The sequence below is a fragment of the Oryzias melastigma genome, linkage group LG10 (assembly GCF_002922805.2).
Source record: "Oryzias melastigma strain HK-1 linkage group LG10, ASM292280v2, whole genome shotgun sequence".
Classification (NCBI taxonomy): Eukaryota; Metazoa; Chordata; class Actinopteri; order Beloniformes; family Adrianichthyidae; genus Oryzias; species Oryzias melastigma.
In genome coordinates this window covers 5066509-5088255 of record NC_050521.1, presented here as the reverse complement: position 1 = coordinate 5088255, position 21747 = coordinate 5066509, and the positions used below count along the sequence as shown (strand labels likewise).

The 21747-nt window shown below is 38.9% G+C and overlaps 3 protein-coding genes across 4 annotated transcripts; 2 read left to right on the top strand and 1 right to left on the bottom strand.

Moving 5' to 3' along the window:
- Positions 1-149: 149 nt before the first annotated feature.
- On the bottom strand, positions 150-15604 carry sept6 (septin 6). 2 transcript variants are annotated; one of them, XM_024282973.1, is made up of 10 exons: positions 15447-15604; positions 13346-13460; positions 12505-12700; positions 11529-11715; positions 10347-10508; positions 9118-9214; positions 7054-7222; positions 6835-6967; positions 5265-5455; positions 150-201 (listed from the first exon to the last, which is right to left on the bottom strand). In XM_024282973.1, the coding sequence occupies exons 1-10, from the start codon at positions 15474-15476 to the stop codon at positions 192-194; spliced, it is 1290 nt and encodes a 429-aa protein (XP_024138741.1). In that variant the 5' UTR covers positions 15477-15604; the 3' UTR covers positions 150-191. The 2 variants fall into 2 exon arrangements, with proteins under 2 accessions (XP_024138741.1, XP_024138742.1); XM_024282974.2 differs by lacking the exon at positions 150-201 and adding an exon at positions 2983-3253 and having other exon boundaries at positions 15447-15476.
- A 418-nt stretch (positions 15605-16022) lies between these two features.
- Positions 16023-19979, top strand: pttg1 (PTTG1 regulator of sister chromatid separation, securin). The gene is made up of 6 exons (XM_024282976.1): positions 16023-16178; positions 16740-16832; positions 16927-17060; positions 17143-17224; positions 18232-18387; positions 19836-19979. Exons 2-6 carry the CDS (start codon positions 16745-16747, stop codon positions 19919-19921), a joined length of 546 nt encoding a protein of 181 aa, XP_024138744.1. The 5' UTR covers positions 16023-16178; positions 16740-16744; the 3' UTR covers positions 19922-19979.
- Positions 19980-20098: 119 nt separating this feature from the next.
- On the top strand, positions 20099-21438 carry sowahd (sosondowah ankyrin repeat domain family d). The gene is made up of 2 exons (XM_024282975.2): positions 20099-20260; positions 20371-21438. The coding sequence occupies exon 2, from the start codon at positions 20440-20442 to the stop codon at positions 21373-21375; it is 936 nt and encodes a 311-aa protein (XP_024138743.1). The 5' UTR covers positions 20099-20260; positions 20371-20439; the 3' UTR covers positions 21376-21438.
- The last annotated feature ends 309 nt before the right edge of the window (positions 21439-21747 follow it).

Genomic DNA, 21747 nt, shown 5'->3' with positions numbered 1-21747 from the left:
GTTTAGAGCTTCGTTAGGTGGTCAGAAATACCATGAGAGTCCACATAAGGCCATAATTCCAAAAAAAAAGAAGAAAAAAAAACAGATGCAACAACAAGAAGGTTGAAAACGGCAAGAAAAGTCAGGAAGAAGTAAAGGGAGCTCAGTTCTCGCTGAAGCGGCAATCCCCCTCTTCGGGTGGTCAAGACAGATTAAAAGAAGCTAAAGAGATAAAGAGAAACACAGCAGCCTGTTAGAAGAGAGCAGATGCCAACAGAGCACATATGCAGTACAGGAGAATTTGAGGGAAAGATCTTGTTAAAGTCTGCATAAACAACAAGAAATATTACATCCTAAAAGCTGGAGACAAAACAGAAAACGTTAGAATATTTTAGTGCACATGATTAAAATGATTGTCCAAACATGTCTAAAAACTGAAAACATATTCTCATCAGGCGCAACTTGAGTGAAAAAAGGTGTTAGTCAGCGCTGTGCCTTGCAGTAAAAAAGAAAGATCAGGATTAAATCCAAGCAAACACACATGATGGAGTAAGACACACTGAAGGACGGGTCCACAAAGCCTCCGGTCACATTTGGGGTATCTGTGTACCCACTGAGGACCTACTCAGTGCAGAGCCAGGGATTACTGCAAAGGAAACCACACAGCAGTGAGCTCAGGGCGGGACGGGACGCCTCTGCCTTGGCTGAACCTTTGATGCACACTTATTTTTGGCCGGTTAAAAGCAACAAAAGTAAGGCTAAGTTTAAACAAAAATCAAGTGCACCTCTATTTAAAAAAAACAAACCCGCACTGATTCATTAAGTTAAAAAAATGTTTTTGAATGAAGGCACAAATAATTCTTCTGACTAAAGTTCTACCTTTTGTTTAGTTTGAAATCACTAGCTACCAAAGCAATGGTTTGGAAAGGCAGTTTAAGTAAATCTAATCACCTAAAATAAAAATTTTAATTGAAAACTTGTGAATCAAAACCGAGCAAATACTGTAGTTAAGTGTTGATACCCAATTATAATCTGAAGGACAGAAAAAAAAAGACCATAACTAATGTCAATGTACATCTGATGAAAGACATAATCCTAAAGGTAAAACAATTGGCTGGATTAAGAAGTACAAGGCGATATGGAATTAACTGAGGGTCAAAAACTCAGATGTGAGCAAACATATGGCCTAATGACATCAGTGTTAACATCAGAGATGCTTCACTCATCAATCCACCAGCTTATTAAACTGCCTTCTACAGTTTAACAGCAATGCTGTCAAACACAATGATAATAGCAACAGCTGCTTCATTTGGTGACAAACTGGTCTTTATTTTTTAAGATGAATTTATTTATTTTTTTGGTTATGCAATGTTAACAAAAACATCAGCAGTCCCTGCAGGAAAACAGATAGGATGTTGACTTGCCTTTAACATGTGCCTTCACAATAAGTACAAAAAAAGAAGTTTTAATTGCACTGAAAACACTATATTTTTTGTTTACAAAAGAAAAAAACACATCACATTTGGGAATAGAACAAAGTGCAAATGTGGAAGCTAATACAAGTATGCACATAACACATGACAATGAATGAGGTATGAGAGAAGATTCGGCTCACGTGAATTCGTGCACCAGGCTAAAGAGAAGCAGCACTGATCCTGGAACAGACTTCAGCCTTCTTCAAGCAACAACAAAAAACATCTAAAATTACTTTTCAAATGGAGCTAAAATGTTAAACCAGGTTCTCATTTTCCCATAAAGATTTTGTCTAGAAAACAGATGAACAGGCTTCATAGCAATAAAGTTAGAATAAATGTTTTAAGACCCACTCTGATGAAAATGACATTTTTAGTGTTTTTAACATGTTCTTGTGGCATTTTCCTCAAATATATAGAAATGTAAGCTTAAAATTGTATTTCTGAATATTTCTTTATTTAAAAAGTTGTGGATCAGTTAGAAAAAGGGCGTATTTGATACATAGTGTTCTAGTCACTATAGCAGGTCCCTGCCTTCCTCCATTCTGATGCATCCATGTGCAGACAAATAGATCCATGTACATCTTCATTTCCTCAGTCCTAGCTGGCATTTGTCTCAAAACTGTACAGAGGAGAAGCTCCAATATTGTTCGCCATTTTTGTTGCACCACTATTGTTAGATTGGGGATGTGAGGGGCTGTAAGTTAGCAGGAGAGTGTAAACAGATGGATGATGGGAAGTGGGGTTACTCTGCACCAGTAGTCCTGCCCACAACTCAGGCAGAGTGGTAGGTGAACTCCTGCTGCTCAGCAGAAACTATATTCTAGAAAACAACTTTTTTTTTTGGCTAAAAATTATATAATCATAATTGAAAGACCACTGGAAACACTTAAAAAAAATTGTTTCCAGTGGTCATTATGATAATGCAGTTTTTACCCTACATCAAGATACCTATGTCATTTTTTAGGACGTTTTCCGCAGAGTAGCAGGAACTTATTAGAAATTCGCCTAAGATTTGGGAGCGGGACTGTTGGTGCGGCTGTTAGCCTCCGACTAATTTCCCCATCAGCCTTTTCTCCTGCTAGCTTTGTAGCACCTCACAAGTCCAAGTTTAACATTGGCATAGCAAAGAAATGACAAGCAATATCAGAGCCATCCAGTAAAACAGCTTTAAGCCAAATACCAGCTCAGACGAGGTAAATGAAGATGTTCATGGATCCATTTGTCTACAAGTGGATACGGAGAAGGGAGACTAGTTGCTGATCCAACACAATTTGAGTATAGAAATACTCAGAAACACAGTTTCAATCTTAAACTATTTTACATATGTCTTCCAATGTAAGGAAAATGCAACAAGGCCAAGTTCAAAACACCAAAAACACAATTTTCACTAGAGTGGGTCTTAAAAACATTCAAGATCCATGCAGGTTTCTCTTTAGCCTCAACACACGTCTGCCTGTCACACCAGTAGTCATGTTTATTAATATTAAAACAAATCCAAGTCATGCAAAGAATCACTGAATATGACACATAAAAGGAATGAACTTCTTTAATTTGCATAAAAAACATCAAAAGCCAAATGAATGATTGCTTGAATGAAACCTACAAGCATCATTCAGGTGAGGAGGGGTGATGGCAAACAAAAACAAATAGCAATGCCCAGCATCTTCCACAGGAGGGGGTAGGGGTGGGGTAGGGGGTGACGTGAAGGAGGAAAACTGTAAGGAATGATGGGAAGGGAGGGGCTCATTCACAGCAGGGTGGTCGTAAGGGAGCAGGTGTTTTTAAACAGGGATCCTTAGCTGGAAATAAGAGAGAAGCATTGTTACTGTCTTTTTCAAACAGAGTTATACATCAGTGACGGCACATAAACATGAGGCGCATTCACAGAAAAACCATGCTTTTGAAGGGATTTGTGCATGTATATGAAACGATAATATTTCTATAGTATTTCCCCCGCAACAAGCTCAAGAATCCTCTTAATTTAACAGCATTGGAGTTTCAAACAGATGTTTTCATTCAGTGGAACACACATCCCTCTCTGCTATTTGTCCTTTTGTTTCCACTCTAAAGGATGGGTGGTGTTGTTTCTCATATGTCTACGAGATCAACAACACATGTCATCTCTTCAAACAGAGATGTGTGCCCTCAGGCCGTTTGCTGCTCAGCTGTTAGCTGATGGTCTCTGTTCAGGCCTGAATGGCTCTTTGTGCTGCTAGGGGGCGGAGCCGGGAAGGTCTGGGGATGACCACATAAATAGAGCTCATTGTGGGTTTAAAGAGGGAACAGTGGATCAAACGGGGACGCCGTAAGATGGATGACATTTAAACCAATACATATTTGGTCACGTTTTGTATCAGCACAGAGACAAAACAAGTCGCTGTGCAAAAATGGTGAAATACATTTCAGAAAATCTGACGTTTTTCCACACTTTACAAAGAATCTTCTGACTGTAAACTCATGACATAATTTGTAGTTTTCCCAGTCAAATAATTTTTTTAACCTTTAACCTTGAACAATGGAGCTTTAGCTCCAGTGTTGCATCCTTTCGAATATTGTAACTCTGGAACTATTGATGCAATTTACAAATTTCCAGTGAATTCTGAAGCAGAGAAAGTGACTTTACAATATTGAAATGCTTATGCAATCGACATGATTGCATAAGTTGCATGAATCAATGTTCATAATCGCACAAAGATTTACGGTATGCCCAAGAGTGAGTGTTACTTAGGTGTCACCGCCGGCATCTCCGGTGTTCAAGGCTTAAACTGATGCATATAATGATTTATATTTTTGATTTGATAAACGTTACCAAATGGAGTGCCTCGTGCAACATGCAGCCATTGTGGGGGGAGTTAACTGGAAATATCAGGGGGGTAACTAAAGGTGAAACATGCAGTGGAAGGATGCACACATGCCAAAAAGAAGCAGGACTTTGGCCTGAAGGTTCATACATGTGTGCATACAAGGTCAATCCCATCATTATTTAATAAACACCCCTTTAGGTTAATTTACAAAAAAAAAGATAAAAATAACTTGCATTTGTTGAAACAGAAAAACCCAGCCAAGCTTGTGGAGTGAAAAAGTGAATTTGCAGGTAAAGACAAATAAAAATGGAGGAAGTGAAGCACAAAGGCCCTCTCAGTGCAAATGTCTACTTCCTTTTTTTTTTTTTTAAGGCACATTGGCTTCAACACAGAACTAAGAGGTGGGAGTCGACATAAAGGGACAGTGTAGTGGAGACAGCAGTTGAACACGCTTGAGGTACGTTATGACAAACAGCTTCATACACCTGTTAATCACAGGTAGTACTGGAAATAAAACATGTTTGCAAACCATCATTAGATGCTAGTGATAAGAGTTACATTTCTCACATTACTCAATGAAAGAATTAACTATCTTTACCTAAAGAAATCCGCCCTGAAATAAAGCTTTAAGATTTTATATTCTGAGAACAAAGTTTGCTTGATTAGAATAACAGACTGCACTGCTTTGGGCTTCGGTTATTTTAAGACTTTGATAATGAGCTGTGAATATTGTTAAGTATGTCAGCATGGGATTAAAGGCCAGCTACACTCTTTGTAATAGAAGCCGGCTAAAGAACACATTCAGATATTAAGACTTCTTATATGACTCTTCACAAATTTGCAAATGTAAAAACGTTGAGTAGAATCAACGAATTATTTTGCTGTTTGAATTGTGATCATCTCCTTTCTGCTGTTTTTGGTCCAGAGAAACCTGCTTCTAAAGCTTTGTGAGGATCAATGGGGTCTCCTGCACCTGGGGGAGAAGGGGGCAAAGTGCAATACTTACTTTTTCCTTTCTTTATCCCTCTTGAGCGTAGTGGAACCCCCTGCCTGCTGGGCTTGGTTCAGCAAAAGCTCAGCTGCAGTCTTTTTCTGCTTGAACGTGTTGACTTCATCATCCAGGCCCTTTTTCTTCTCCTCCAGCTTCTTTTTCTCGTCCTGGTGGAGCTTCTTCAGACGGTCGAACTTCTCGTGCAGCTATGTGACATTGAAAGGAAACAGCATTTCTTCGTGAACCAGTTTAGATCTGATACTTGTACAAAAGACTCAAATGTGAATTGCTTGTGAAAACGTTTTCCCTGGGATGTTAGGTGTGCGTTCATCACCCAAGTTAGTTTCTCTTGATGTATGTTTTTTTCCTTTGAGGAGTTTTATTCTACTCAGTTTGCAATGTGCCGCTAAAATAGGCAATAATTATCCGATATCGAGCACTGAGCGCACGTGCGCACACACAAGTTCTGTTATGTTTTTATGTAATTTCAGTTTATTAAGTTTATTATTAGGTTTTATTTATTTTTTATTTAGTAGAAACCATACACACACACACCTGGGGCCAATTTCAAGAAGCATGTTTAACAAATTCAGAGTTCAAACGTTAACTCAAAGTTTACGGATTCAAAATTAGCAAACTTAGAGTTTTCGGTTTCAGAACAGCAGAAAAGAGTTGATTCAATCAACTTTGAGTTGTTGGAGTCAGAATATGGGTGCGAGTGCCATAAAAAGCCCTGAACAATGGAGCGAAGACATTCCGATTCACCATGGCGACGGGAACAAACAAAATTACGGCGTCATACTTTACGGTGACAGAAATTGATGTGTTTTTACAAGCATTTGCCGACTACGAGAACAAGAAAAGCAACACAGTTGCAGCAGTAAAACAGAGAGTGAGGAATGGTTTTTGATCTATCAATAATTTAACGAGTAATCTCTGCAATTGCATGAATGACCATTTTTTTGTGAAGAAAAGAAAACTCTGTATTAATAATAACGAGTCCCTGAAAATTTAACCGGATTAATTAGCCGGATTAATCCAGCCTCATCTACGGGATCTCCTATAAATGGACATACCATTTTGGTTTCAGAGTGGCAGAAACGTGCAGTTTGTTATTTGAATATTCTCAAAATGTTAATGTTCATTTAAAGAAGGGGCAGAGACAGCAGGGAACTCTAAGTTTCCTGAAAGAAACCGGCTCCAGACCAAGTTACGTTCACAGTCAGTTGTCATAGTGATGAACTCCGAGTTCAGTTAGCCAGCTTTGTGAAACGGTTTTGGTTTAACCCACTTTCACGGTTTAAATTATTTCTGTTTCTGGAACCGGAAACTCAAGTTTTCCTTAACTTAGAGTTCACGAACTCAGAGGTTCAACAAAACCTGCTTTTTAAAACGGGCCACTGATGTACCTACTGGATGTAAAGCTTCAACTGTGAAATATAGTCTGTGTCATTTATTCCACCATCCAGACCTTGGTAGTGCTCTGGTCGGCACTCAGGCTGTCAATCTTGGACACCGGTTAAAACCTAAAATCTTACTGCAATACTATTAATGAGTTGATGTGAGTAAAGAGAACCATGACTACCTCCTTCTCTGCTTCTTTGAGCTCAGCCTCCTTCTCTTTAACTCTCTGGACGAACATCTGTCTCATCTCCTCTTCTTTCTTCTGGAGTTCTCCCATGAACTCGTTCCGTTTTGCTTCATAAGTTTCTTGCAGACTAAAAACAAAAATGAAATATTTAATGAAACAAGGCAGAAAGAAAATCCCTAATAGAAGCACAAAAAAACATCTCGACTGTTCTACCTGAAGGGCTTGCTGTCAGGGTCTGTGTCCTTAAAACCCATCTCTTCGAGTTTGCACCGCCGATAGAGCTCGTAATGCCGTGTGTGGGTTTGTTCTCTCAGGTCCTCCATGTTGACCCTGATGAGCATCTCTCTAAGTTTGACAAAGTCATTGTGGTTTTCATTTTCCACTGCAAGACAGGGAGAGAGGCAAAGACGTGTTTTACGTAAACATACTACCTTCATGTATGACAGACAAAAATGATGATATTAAGAATAAAATAAAAGAGCTTTTACTTCAGATAGTATTGCACAAACCAGAGGAGTTCTGTGGTCTTCCTCTAACTATTATTGGACACAATGACTGCACAGAACATGTGGGATCATGTGAGCACATATCACAAGATTGAAATGACCTCAACTGAAGCAAAACAGCATTTTCATTAAAAAAAAAAAAATCTGTAGTTTTAGGATTATCATATTTCTGTGAACAGGGTGGAAACTGTAAAAACTGGTCTGAGTCTTAACAAAATCAATAAGACTCAGTTAAATCCCAAATTTCAATCATCTCAGCAAACCCACAAGCGGGGCAAAGTATTAGAGGGGTGTGTGCTAAACTCAGTTTTTTTTATTATCTTGCAACATTCTCTATAGATAATGCAAATCTTAAAAATACATCCAGAGTAAAGAATATTAACAGTAAATCTGTGGAAAAGCAACTATTTGTTCAAAGTACATTGGAAATACTTTAAATACAATTTAAGCATCTTTTATTGTTGTGGTCAAAAGTTTAGACACTTGTTAATTTAAATGAGAAGGAATTGCACCATCCAAGATAACAAGGCTTTTATCAATTTAAAGAAAATATAAAAAACCTTCATAAAAATAAAAACAGTGCCAGTAATCAAAAATAAGGGATTGCTTTAAGGGCACTTTTTTGTGATTAGAGCACATATGACCACCAAAACGACATTAAATGTTAGACATTATACATTAGAAATTTCCCTTTGAGTTGTAGGCAGGACTGTTGGCATAGAGCAACCCCGCCCCCTTTTCCCTCTCCATTGCAGAGAGGAGCTTGTGGCCTGCCCAGAGCATTTTCTACATCACAAATAAGCTCCTTTCAAAGGGCTCTCAACTCACAACAATTTAAATAAAGAAATACACAAAAAATACAATTTTAAGCCCAATTTCCAATTTTCAATGGTCTTTAACCATCCAAACAAATGTTGCTATGTGATTATTATTAAGAGTGCTTTCATTTCACAAAATGATCTCAGTGTTTTAAGGAATCATTTGGGTTAAGGACAGATTAGTACGAGGCCATATCTGTCCAAACATGCAAGAACAACATCTTTCAGTAAGTGGAGGGGAATGGTCAATGGAGGTGAAAGCAGAAGGAAATGCCTTTCATATTGGTAACAAAACAAGGATAAAGATCAAATAACAAACATCAAAGGAGCAGCAGGACTTCCTGGTTAATCATACTAGTTCAGCACGTCTTTTGAATTCTTTGTATGTCAGAGCTGCAAAGGAAACTAAGAAAAACTCAAAGTGTAGTTGTAGTTGTTTGTAAAAGTTAAAACAAGTAGAGATTTCCCCAAGTCTCAATCCCAATTTTGACTTTTAATTTCCTCCCTTCACAGATTCATTTCACCTTTATTAAGTAGACTACAATTTCAATAGTAAAAGTGATTAGCAAATGTTTTACATTTCTGATCATAATAAAAGAAAATAAAACAAAAAAACTTGATTTGTTTAAAGGTTGACTTTTTATGCCATTACTAGTTTTAACTTTTTAGCTTGTACCCTTAAAACATGCAAAATGAGTGACAAAAACAAACTAAATATGGACCAATTTTAAACCCTTGTTATTTTAAACGTACACAAAAGCAGTTTGCTGCTTCTCCTGTGCAGAGTGAAACAGTCCTTTAACTAAGTGAGGTTACATAAGTGTCATGTATTTTACAGCAGCTGCTACAGCAGAGCACAACCAACAAAGACAGGGAGTAGCTGCAGCAGCAGCAGCAGCTTTGTCATGAGGGAGCGTGCTTCATTTCCTGTACAGGATGTAACCCGGGCTTACCCTGCACCGTCCCCCAGGGGTACTGCCGAGCCTTCACCATTTTATTCCCAATCTTCACTTCCTCTGTGCTCCCCACCACAGCGAAGGGCAGATGGCTCTGTGAAGCACAGGGCAAAGTAGGTTAAAAAGTAGCGCTAGAGATCTGAATCTGGAGATTCCCCACAAACGCACTCATGAAAAGAGCAGGCAGCAGACACCGATCAACTTTAGAAATCTTTAGAAATAAATGAATGCTAAACAGGTTTTATTTTGATGAACAGGAAGACCAGAGAGCAGGAAGTCTAAAGACTGGGGTTAATGAACAGCAAAAGAGAGCCACGGTTCACATGTTCACATGAGACAGACTCTTTCCTGTAGTATTCTGTGGTTTCAAAACTGTCTGAGAAGTTAAAGTAAGCTGTTCTGATAAAGCTGATTTAGTAAGAAAGTGAGGAAACACTGGTTCATCCCATTAGTATCTTAAAGTCCCACTCCAGTGATATTTTAAACTATTTAAAAAGTGTTCACAGTGATCATTTCACTATGATTTTTAGCTAAAGTAAAAAAAAAAACTGTCATTTTCTAAAGGTGCATTCACACCGAACGCAGTAGGTGCAGTGGAGGCGTCAACTTTTAATGTTAATTCAGTGTAAAGACGCGATCTGCCGCGGCGTGGTGCGATTTTGACAGTGACGCGGCGCGTCAACCAATCAGGAACTCCGCTTTGGGCATGTGACGTTTTCAGCGACTAGATCAAAGAGTAGAAATAAATATTCAATATAGCAGCTCGATGCGAGGATTTTGGTCATGAACTTCTATTCATTTTCTCAACCCGCGGGGGCCGCTAAGTTCCCGGAAGCTGTCCCAGTTACTGTTGGGTGAAGGTGGGATACACACTGGATGGGTCGCCAGCCTGTCACGGAGCTCACTGAGTGAGTTAAAGTTAGTTAAAGGACCCAGCAGATTTAGGAATCTAGCTTACAGCCCCTCACACTCCCCAACTGAAAATTATCAGTGCAAATAAAAGGAAAAAAAAAAAAATTGCGATTCATTTTGGGGCTAGTTTTGAACCAGTTGCCAGCTCGGATGAAGGAAATGAAGACATACATGGATCTAGACATTTATACGTGGATATATTAGAATGGAGTGGAGCAGGCGGGTGTTGGCCCACCCAGCATTATTTCAAAGTCAAAACCTCAAAAAATACTCAGAAATGCAATTTGAAGTAAAGTGAAAAAGAAGTGCCCTACGTTCATGGTGGAGTTAATCTCGGCCACAGACTCGTCATCCGTGGGGAACTGGTAGATCTGGACTCCATTGCTGACCAGCTCACTGGTGATTTTAATCTTGAACTTGGCCAGTTCGCTCTTGGAGATGGTATCCGACTTGGCAATAATTGGGATGATATTGACCTGCAGTGAAGAAACAACCAGAGACCTAAGTGGGACAGAGTTACGAGGCAGAGACTTTTCAGGCGCACAACTAAATATAGAGTCACAGGGTTTTGGTTCTTCAGAGAAACTGAACTTTAAAGGTTCATCTATAAGACATTCTGCTGCATATCTGAAGAGTTTTGCTTCCTCGCCATCTAAATATAGACCGGATTCAAGCAGTCTCTTAAAAGGCTTCAAGTACACATTTGTGCTCCAAATTTAGATTTGAGTAGACGTGTTTTGGAAAAATAAATGAAATGTTAGAAACATGTGATAAATCAAAGCTCTCTGGGGCAGCAGCTCATTTGAAGAAACCACTTGGCATAAAATGGACTAAAACAACCACTTCTTCACTTTTAAAATTCCTCCAACAGCAAGTTCCCAAAACAAGGTTGGGTAAAGAGAGAGAAAAAAAACAAATGCATGCACAAAATACATTATTTAAACAGGACGTGAAGTGGTCTGAAACACAGGAGCGTTATTCTCAAATTCACTTACAACTGACTGATTTGAAAAAAAAAAAAGGAAGATTTCACTCCTACACAATCTGTTGCATTGTCTCCCACACAAGAACTAAATATTACTAAATGTGATTAAAAGTCTGAACAATTTTTAAGTAACTTTGCATTGTTGGTGAGCCAGTGTCTTCCTTAGGAATACCCCTCACCCCCCAGCAAAGGAGGTCTTTAAACCTCCCTGCTTGATTTTCTAAACAGAGGAAGCTCTGGTCTGGATCAGACTGCCTAAAGAGCTCAGTTGCTCTGGCAAACACTCAGTGATTCCTTTGTAGCAGCTCAAAAAGGCTCATGTAAATCAGCTATCAGAGGAAGGAGCTCACAGAAATCACAAATCGTGCATTTCAACAGGTATGCAGTAACCAAATGTGTCCTGTCCCCGTGAAAGACCTCTCCCACACGAGTGGACAGGTTGACTGTAGTTGGCCAAATGCGGTGTGAACATAGCACAACACAGACATGTGAATGATAAAGCAAACCTGACCTTGCTGTCGAGCTTCTTCATGGTCACCAAGTCCAGTGATTTGAGCGAGTGTCCAGTTGGGGCAATATAGTAAAGGCAAGCGTGTATGCGGGTGTCATGGTAATTGTGAAGCGTGCGCTTGATTTTGAGCTCCTCCTGAAGATATGCTTCAAACTGTGTGTCAATGAACTCCACAATGGACTTGTAACTGAGCAAGAAGAGAAAAGGGAAACCAGCATTAGTATTTCCTGTTCTCCCCATTTCATTAATTCAGTTCCCTCCTGTAAAGCACATCATGGGTTATGGTAGAGCAATGACGCTAAAATGTTTAGCTTTATTAGCTTCAGTGAAACATTTAAACATGCACAAAGCATTTTTTTTCAGAAAAAGTTATATCAGATAATAAAGAATTAAGGGCTTGTTTGTGTGCGCCATGTGTAACCTTAAATACTACAAGATCAAGGACAATGGCATTTATCTCAAATTAGGAACTACATTTCCTCTTTGTTAACCTTTGGAGAGAAACTGTGCAAAATAAGTTCATGTTTTACCAGAGAAATATTTATAATCAATCACAAGTTATGGTCCTCATCCTAGAAAGACTGACCTTCAAAGCCTTCAAGTTAATTTGTTTTTAAAATAGTAAATACAAGTTTGTTTTTTTAATCATACTATTCTTAGTATAAGTGGACTTCCCTACCTAAAGATCAGAGATTACAATTTCTTTCTGGCTTAAACATGTAATAAGAACCCAGTGGACACGTCCAACAACTAAAAGCGTAAAAGATCAACTTCCAACACCAGGAGGAAAATCCCCTCTATCATGTTTCTTTTTCTTAAAGGGAATAAAGATCAGTTCAGAATGACACCTGATAAGCAAAAATGCTCCAAGCCCTTAAATGTTATTATGGCGACGATTCTAATTTTTTCTGGGAAACACAAAGAACAACAGAATGACTGATTATACTTTCCGGCCACATTATTCTGTTTTCTTTACCTCTCTTCCTTGTTTATCTGGTCTCCAAAGCCCACTGTATTGACGACAGTAAGCTTCAGACGCACGTTGCTCTCCTGAAGTTCGTAGGTGTTGGACTTCAGAGTGACTCCTGGCTGATTGTGCTGGGTAGGCTCTCCCTCAAACTTGGTGTTAAACAGTGTGTCCATAAGAGTGGATTTGCCCAAACCAGTCTCACCTTAAAAAGGGAAAACACAAGAGGTCTTCATTTGACGATTTACAGCATTTTAGCTCCCTTCATCCCTAAACAAAACATCATTCTCAGAGACTAATGGATAAAACCAAGTATCACTGCCTAAACATCAAATCCATTAGATTTGAAATCACAATGTCGACCATTAAGTTTAAATAAATGTCTTTTTTTAATACTAGTGCAAAACCAATTTTGCTTGGAAAAAAAATTTCATGTAAGTAGTCATTCTAGACAAAGGGGAAATTTTAATTCTAAAAATCTGTCGCATATCGGCATCAGTATAAAGGTCACTATTCTGCACATCAGAATCCACTAATTCTCATTGGTCACTTAAGCTGCCAAAGAGCGTGTGTTATTTAGGTGTCGGTCTCAGGTGTTAAGGAGTTAAGAGTCTTAGTCTGATATCCTTTCAAAAGTATAATAAAACAGCAGACATAATGAAGATTGTTTAAGCAGAACTTTAAGAATCTATATTTAATCAGAGCTAACTATTTTCTTCCGATAACAAAGGTGAAATGTACATAAATGTAAAATGGAGCCCATTCTTATCTGGTTTGTTTGACATATTACAACTTTATAGAGATAAATATATTTTTTAGACACAAGGATATAAAATAAACACAAACTCACCAACACACAGAATGTTGAAGCAGAAGCCGTGTTTGACAGACTTGTTGACCAGCTGGTCAGGCATACTGTCAAAGCCAACATGGCCGGACAGAGGCACAGCGCGAGCTCCTTCACCCTGAAAAGAAAAAAAACAGCATCGAGCACAAGCTTTACTTTCGCCGTCTTCCTTTAAGAGTTCCTCACAGCCCTGAACTCTCTTCAACAACCAAGTTTTCTATGCTCTGAAACAACAGCACAATAACACGAAGACAGAGAAACAGCCGTGTTACCTCGTCTTCCACCATTTCTGCTTATGCTAGAATGTGAGACTGCATTCAGGTGAGGTCTCATTCACTTCCTGTTTTCTGAGCAGCTTTCTTCCGTTAGTTGAGGCAAAACAAAACCACATTGCACATATATGGAAAAAGTGTTGGTTTTGCATCAAATATACGAGCATAAAGAACGAGGACTGAATAATTATTTGCAGGTTTTTTTATTTATTCTTTTTTTTAACCAAAATTAAAAAAAAAAAAAACATGAACAAACTTAGAACTTTGTGTTGTCAAAGCTCTATTGCTCACACAGCAAAAGCAGAGGATGTAGACTTTAAAATGTCAGAATATAAAGATTCCGTCACAGCAAGCTACAATTAGACTAAATAGTAAATAGTGATGTTAATTTGCTGGCTTTACTGCCTTTGAGGAATATATTTGGAAAGAGTTACTTAGTTTTAAACTAAAATCTTTTAATTTTGCTAGGGTAATGATGGTATCTTAGAGTACAAAAAGGCATACAATCGTAATTTATTATCTTAGGAACATTGTGAGTTTAATTTGAGCAAGATCTATCAAGTTACACAACATAAACATTTTTAAACCACTTGTAGAATCTTCTATGGGAGCAAACAGGGATAAACATTTAAAATTGTGCATCATGCGAACTCTTGATTTTAGGCTGGATTCACCTCTATGCGCTCTGCTGTCTCTCTAGACCAGAATAGCTCTAAAGACAAAGCTTTAAAGCACTCTTGTTGCACATTTGGGGTGGCTGGGCTGGCAGATTGCTTGCGAGTCTCACATTGTTAGCCGATGTCTGCATTATAAGCTACAGGAAAAGCAAAGAATTTACATTGCATGCCAAAAGCAAGAGCTCTCCACAAGCTAAAATGAACACAACCAGCCATTATGTGGCAGAACATAACAGTGTTGTCCAGTATGGTGATGGCTTAAGAACAACTCTGAGGGTAATTTTAAAATAACTGTGCAAGCTGGTTGGAAGCAGCGAATTGTTTTTAGAGGGCAGGAATTGGGGTTAAATAGCTGAAGGTGTGTGGGGGAAACTGAGGGGAAATGAGAGACTTAACAGTTTAGAAATTGCAAGTATCATCTCTCCTTCTCTCAACAAAATCTGCTTCATTCATTAGACCCACAAAGGGATATAAAACTGGACAACCTTGCTATTCTAAGCACTCCCTCTGGGTTTCCTTTTCCCCTCAAAAACAGGGCAGCACTCATTGTCCAAACATAGCTTTAAAATTCCCTTGATTAGTTGTTTGTGTTACTAAAAGCAATATTCTTTACGATTAAAACGACGGTCCTTTGAAAGTTAATGAATGTACATGAAAGGACATAACGGAAATGAGAATTGAAGCTTAGCTGAAATGGGGGCGTTCAGAATGAATGGCCTACGGGGGGTTTTATTGATTAAAAACCTATGATTAAAACCTTTCAAAGATACGACCCTGAATTTAAAACGACGTCAATTAAATACTATAATTCTACCAGGCGCAGTTCCGTTAACGAGATAATTAAGCTAGCTGCAACCGGCACAGTAACGTAAAGGCGTTGTACTCAATATGACACTTGAAAAAATTAGAAGAAAAAAAAAAAAAGCTAAGACCAGGCCCATCTACATTTTTCAAATGAACGGCTCTAAATGATTATCCAAAGCATTTTTTGTTTGCTTTTCAGATATCGTAACATTGCTGTGGTTAAGCATTGATGCCGCGAATTACTAAACGGCACCAAAATACGGGAAGCTCGTAATATTTAATGCACATTAAACTTAAAACCCACACATATTTACATACCGAATACGTTTTAAAGTAAAACGGAATGCTTACAGCTTGTCTTGCTATCTCGGTCGAAGCCATGATGATCTCCGTTAGCTCTTCTTCCACTGTTCTCGTTTAGCCTTGCACACTGAACCGTTAACGTTACTCTGAAAGATGGCCTGCTTGGAATGTACCACTGTGAGCTTAGGGGGGAAACACGGAGCTCTTCGTTTGCTCATTGATTGCAATTATAGTAATGAGAGAAAATATATAAAACTGCAATCTATTATTAAGAATGTATGAAAACTTATAACAATATTAAATAGGAATAAAAGGAAAGATGGTTAAAGAGCACAATCGTGACCAGCCTAGAGTGCAGCCATGGTTTCGTCCGATGGAATGGTAGTAAATGGAAGTCAAAAAAGCAATAAGGGGACACAATTTTGCTAAATACTAATGACATTTATTATTATGGAAGGTTTTCAAATATTTTAAATTAATTGTTTGTTTTTAATGACAATAACTTATTATTATTTTAAACGCGTAAATCACGGGTTAACTTGATTCCAAAGACACACACTCACTCATTGCCCACTCCTGTCACGTGGACTCCAACGACCAATGACACCCTCCCCAATGACAGTCACGTGGGCTAAAGCGACCAATGGGATGAAGTGAATTGATTTAAAAACAAATGTGCGGAAGCTGGAAGCAGCAAACTGACGAAAAAGGCAGAATAAAGAACATAAACTCTTCGGATTGAGACTAAGACATATTGTTCTTTGAGATTACTACGCTAAGGTAAATATCCGTGGATGTTCCGGTTGTTTTTATCATCCTTTTAGATTTTACTTACATGAGCACTGTTTTTGCTTGGAATTGTTATATTGCAGGACAAACCGCTAACAATAATATGACTAATTTGCTGTTTAGATTATTACCAGTATGATGGTTTAACAACTGTATTTTAGTCTGAACTAAATTACTCTGAACTTCTCGTTTGTTAAGTATCTCACGGAAAATAATCGATTTTTTGCAACTTTGCACAATTGATTTAAAACGAAATATCTAATCTATCACTTGTTTGTTTGATCTGTTTGACTTATTCTCAATGCACACCATTGTCATCATTTAGTAGTAGGCCTCTGATGTAAAAAATCAGTAAGTGAACCCTAAAATGGCTGAATTACATTTGAGAAAACATAAAATGAACATGTTAGTGCATTTGTTTGCCTGTGTCCACTGTACCTAATATTAATGGAATATTGTACCATGTATATTTTAAAAATATGTTCTTCAAGGATCTTGTCTGTCAGTACAAATTATTAGTTAAATGTTTGTTTTTTTTCTTTCCACCCCCAGATACAATGGCAAACGTCCTCTTCACCGAACAGGAGAATGCTTGTCTCCGTCCACCTGCCCTGAAAATGCGACAGAGGCTTCAGTCTGCCCCAGGTATGGAAAATATGTTCAACTGTTTATCAGATTTTTTTTTTTTTTTGTGGAACTTTGTCCTATTATTCTTATTTTTCTTTCCTTTTCTTACCAGAAAAACTATTGAAGTCTCCAGTGATGGTCAAAAAAAACCCTGTGTCGTCAGCTCGTAAGGCTTTTGGGGCAGTGAACAAAAAGATCTTAACCCCTGCTTCAAGTACACAAGAGAAGAAAGTTTTAAAGCCACAGGTAAAATCAACAAATGCATGCCTTTCAGCCGGAAGCTTTTCTGGTAAATCAGTGTGTCCATCTTTTCCCTTCTCCTTTATAGGAAGTCAAGGTCAAGCATCTTTCTGAAGCCAAGGTAGAGGAATACCCAGAAATCGAGAAGTTTATTCCTTACAACCCATTAGGTAATGTGGAACTCCTTGTTTACAACCAAAAATTTTTTTCTATAATTTAATTGCCATCTGAAAGTCTCTTTATTTATGGTGGTACATCATTTCATGGGAGCCATGTTTACCACTTCACTCTTATCGCAGACCATAATGAAAGGGCACAAAGTCTGTATGGTCATGAGTGTTGTTGTTGTTTTGTTCTACCAAGAAAACAACAACATTTAATCATATGAAAGAATCTGAGGTGGCTCATATTTAGAGGGTCTCAGCAAATGGGATCTAAAAAAGAAAAAACTGTTGAGACATTTGTACATATTTTTAATTTTACTTTCACCTTTGAGTTCTGTTTAAAAATTAATATTTGTTGTTATGGAAAAACTTTAAAAAATTGAATGGATCACTTCTGTTAAGCAATTAATGAGTATGATTTTATCAAATCTCTATGAATTGTCACTGCCTTTGCAAACATAATATAGACGTTTGTCCAAAAGGGAATTTAGCTTCTAAAAATTTTAATTTGGAGCCCTATATCTTAGACATATCCTGTTGATATCTCTAAATGGTCCAGGTTATAATGTTGTGCAGCCCTGATTTTATTAAACTCCAGGACACACAGTATTACTTTACTTTGACGTTTTAATAAAAAAGGATTTTTACGTTTTCTACAAGATCTTGGGCTGTTGATGGTGGTCAAATAGCAATGTTGTGCTTAGGACATTTCAGAAACCCTCAGGAGTTTTAGGATTGTAAATTGCTCTTGTGCTACAGCAATTTTTTGTTTGAAACCTGGCAATACTGTGTGGAAATGAATACAAACGATACTTTTATATCAAGAAACCTTTTTTTTTTTTTTTTATCATTCCAGTGTCTTAAGTAAAGGGGGTTGTTGTCTATTTCTTAACTTGGATTAGATCAGTATGAGCTATATGTTAAATTTAATGCCAAATTATGTTGTTTTTTATGCTGGTGTTTACAATGTAGAGAATTTCCACACATTCCTAAGAGTTTCTTCATCTTTTCAGAGTTTCAGAAGTACAGCATACCCGAGGACTTCATTCCTTTCAGTGGTCTGGCTCTACCCGGATTGGCCTGTTTCACCTCCCCTCTGCTTGAAGAAGACCTGGAAAAGATTCTGCCTCTCCCAGACCCGTCACCTGCAGAAGAGTGCAAGCATCCAGGTATGATTCTCCTTTCCACGTCTACTTAATCTCTTAAATTTTGAACCAATTTACCAACAGTGGAAAACCCAGTTTTTTTTGTCTCAAATCTTCAAATTAATCTTTATTTTTTAGAGCAATTTTCCTGCTACAGAACACCTCAAAGTGCTTTAAATAATAAAAATAGTAATAAACATTGTAATCATAAGAAAATACACATTCTACAAGAGCAAACGGGGAAAAATAGTCCATAAAATCAAATTAAAGCATGTAAAAAAATAACTAAAATTGATTTTCTTTGAACCTCAAGCAGGCTGTTTCACAGGCGAGGCCTGCAGTGCACGCCGTGGGTTCTTGTTCTGACCTTTAGGATCACCAACACACTGGCTCTGGGAGGGTCATTGACTACAAGCAGTTCTGATAAAAGTGCAATCTAACAGTCTGCAAATGCTGCTATCAATTCTCGAGAAATACATTTTTCTGACTTATTTTAAAAAAGAAGTTTTTTTTTCAAAATAAAACATATTTTAAGTTTGAGGTTTGTTTTGCAGTTAAATCCAGAAACTCCTGTAATTTTTCTTTCAGTATATACAGTAGATGATAAACTATGTAGGTTTTTACATCCCTGTTGACCTTAAGATGTTTTGTTTGCTCAACACTACCTCCAGAATACACAGATTTTATATTCAAAGCAAAACTTTAGTAAAAAGTTTGATCTTTCATGAGTTAAAACCACATATTAGTTTGTGCTGCACAACATTGGTTACTTTCTGCACTGAGATGATCCTGTTTGGCACAGAGCACCTTTTATTTTGAAAATAAGTTATATGAGCTTCTGTCAAATGTAAAAAAAAAACGCACATTTTGAGAGATGCTGGGTTCTTTTTATATTTTTGCTTTGGTTTGTGCCAAAAAATGAGCATAATTCATATTTATTTTTTTGTAAAAAAAAATATTAATAAAAATGTCATGAACACAAATCCAATTTTCTTGAAGGCTAAAGTAAAACTATGTGACTCCTTCTAGGTTTTGATCAGTAGAAATCGAGCCCAAATGGCTTCTCTGCTGTTTGTCCTTTTCGTCTTCTCTTTTGGGGGTCCAACATGATCTAGTTTGCTGACGTGTTTTCATTTGATATCAAATTGGAAGAATTCAGCTTATTTACTCAGTTCTGTGGCAAAGAACCTGTTCGGCTCCTTTCATTTCCCTTTGGGGACACGGGCTGGATTCTTGTAGAATGATCCCAAACTGTAACGTAATGGGAATGCTTTCCCCTTTATGCTGTTCCCTGTTGAGCCAGTTAATCCTTTTTAGTGCTGAACAGTTCAAACTACAAGCAAACCTGTAGGTTACTCATTAACTGAGTCATGTGACTTCTAACAAATACCACTTGTCGGGGCTGTAATTGTAGTAAAGTGTGCTTGTTGGCTGGAAAACTTTCATTAACAGTTCTGCATTTTCCTTTTCAGATCCCAGCTTGGAGCTGGATGCCTTCCTGCAAACCCTTGAAGAGCTGACAGTTGAAGTCCCCCCAGAACCTGTTACTGACTGCTGATGCCTGTTTGTTAAATGGCTGTTTTTAATTTGTGTTTGAAATAAAGTGTTCTTAGTTATCTGTGTCCCAGTGTGTGATGGAAGGGCTGTGAAAGTGTCAGGGGAGTGAACCTGAATGACTTCCTGCTTTAGAACTCCAGCTGTGGTCACGTGTTGGGAGTCTTCTTAAGAGCCTTTGCTTGATCAGAATGAACTTTTTTTCAGTTCCTCTCCTGGAGGAACAGAAGATTACCACTCTGCGTAGACTGTCATCTGCTATGGTTGGGGGTACATTGCGCGTAAAGATTACGCATTAGCTAGTGCGGGAGTGGAATGCGGTGTGGTTGCGGTTTAGGAGCAGGTGAGCAAGTGAACTTTGTGTCGAATGTCGGGGAACAAAGCGTGAATTCAGAAAGAGGAACTGTCCGGCTTTGGACGCGCCTCATGTTTGGTCTTTCTGCGTCCGGACAGGATCTGTAATCTGACATCTTCAGGGTGTTGTCTGGGAGGAAGTGGCTGTTTGTGTGGGGTGCAGGCGGAATGGACCGGAGCGGATCAGACTCGCCTGTCAGCAGCAGAAATGACGCCCACACCCGGCTGTCCAGAAGACAGGGCACCGTTGTGGAGCGGCTGTCCAGATACGGCATGCAGGTCATGCCCAGCGCCTTCCAGCGGAGGTCGAGGGTGCAGAAGATGCAGGAGGTCAGCGACTCTGCAGGGGGAGCGCCGCAGAGAGACTCCTCCTCGGAGTCTCTCACTCAGTCCGTGCGTAAAAAGTACCTAAAAGAATTGCGCCAGAACAGCAGCCTCAGCGCGCTGTCCTCGCAGAGCTCCAGCGTGGGGGACGCGGAGTGGGCTCTGTACCCAATGGAGCATGCGTGGATGCTGTCCGCCGTGGAGGGGAACTATAACACCATCCTGGAGTTCATCTCCGAGGACCCCTACCTGCTCACCAGGAGGGATTTCATCAGCGGTTACTCCGTCCTCCACTGGCTGGCCAAAAGAGGACAGGGCGAGACTCTGATCCAACTTCTGCGGTACGCGGAGAGCGCGGGCATCTGCGTGAACGTCAACCTGCGGGGCAGCGGTGGCTTCACGCCGCTCCACGTCGCCAGCATGCACGGCCAGTACATGGTGGTCAAGCTGCTGGTGGGAGCCTTCGGCGCAAGCGTGGATGTGATGGACCACAGCGGGAGGAGAGCCTGGCAGTACCTGAAGGAAGGGGCCCCCGCAGAGATGAAGGAGCTGCTGGGGGCCTGGGACGAGGAGCACCACTGCAGCCAGAACATCAACAGGAACAACAACAGCAGCGTCCGAGAGGGGAGCCAGACCCCCATGGAGGAGGAGGAGGAGGAGGCAGACTCCACCGACATGGAGGAGCTGAAGACCTTTAACCTGACTGTCAGAGACAGCTGGAGACAGAGCTCTCTGAGGAAACTGCTGTCCTCCTTTCCATTTATAGGAAGTAAAACCTGAACACTTTAAGAGAAGTGAAGCTTTTCTGGTTGATTTTACCCTCAATAAAAAGACCAAACTCACTGGAGGTTTTTATTCTCTCCACTGTAGAATTTATTATGAACAGACAATTCATAAAACATGTTTATAGTGGAGGTTTAGTCTCTAAAACACTGGAAATGATGTCATTTTACTAAATTACTATCAATTTAATTTAGAAATTTATAGAATAATGAATCATATTTATGATGGTTTTAATATTCATGTCGACATCAAATTATTCCACAATTTATCTAGAATTTCAAGTACTTTGCTAGAAAGTCTGCAACTTGTACTACTGGATCATAAACCAATTAATTTATTTTCAAATGTAACCATATAAACAGAGAAACA

Bases quoted from the DNA above. Each gene is read 5' to 3' on its own strand.
- sept6 (XM_024282973.1), bottom strand. From the start codon at position 15,476: ATGGCTTCGACCGAGATAGCAAGACAAGCT. The intron at 11,716-12,504 runs GTAAAGAAAACA...CTTCTTGCTCAG, and splicing joins CAGATAAACAAGGAAGAGAG to TTACAAGTCCATTGTGGAGT. The intron at 9,215-10,346 runs GTAGGGCACTTC...TGTGCTTCACAG, and splicing joins AGATTAACTCCACCATGAAC to AGCCATCTGCCCTTCGCTGT.
- pttg1 (XM_024282976.1), top strand. From the start codon at position 16,745: ATGGCAAACGTCCTCTTCACCGAACAGGAGAATGCTTGTCTCCGTCCA. The intron at 16,833-16,926 runs GTATGGAAAATA...TTTTCTTACCAG, and splicing joins GAGGCTTCAGTCTGCCCCAG to AAAAACTATTGAAGTCTCCA. The intron at 17,225-18,231 runs GTAATGTGGAAC...TCATCTTTTCAG, and splicing joins TATTCCTTACAACCCATTAG to AGTTTCAGAAGTACAGCATA.
- sowahd (XM_024282975.2), top strand. From the start codon at position 20,440: ATGGACCGGAGCGGATCAGACTCGCCTGTCAGCAGCAGAAATGACGCC.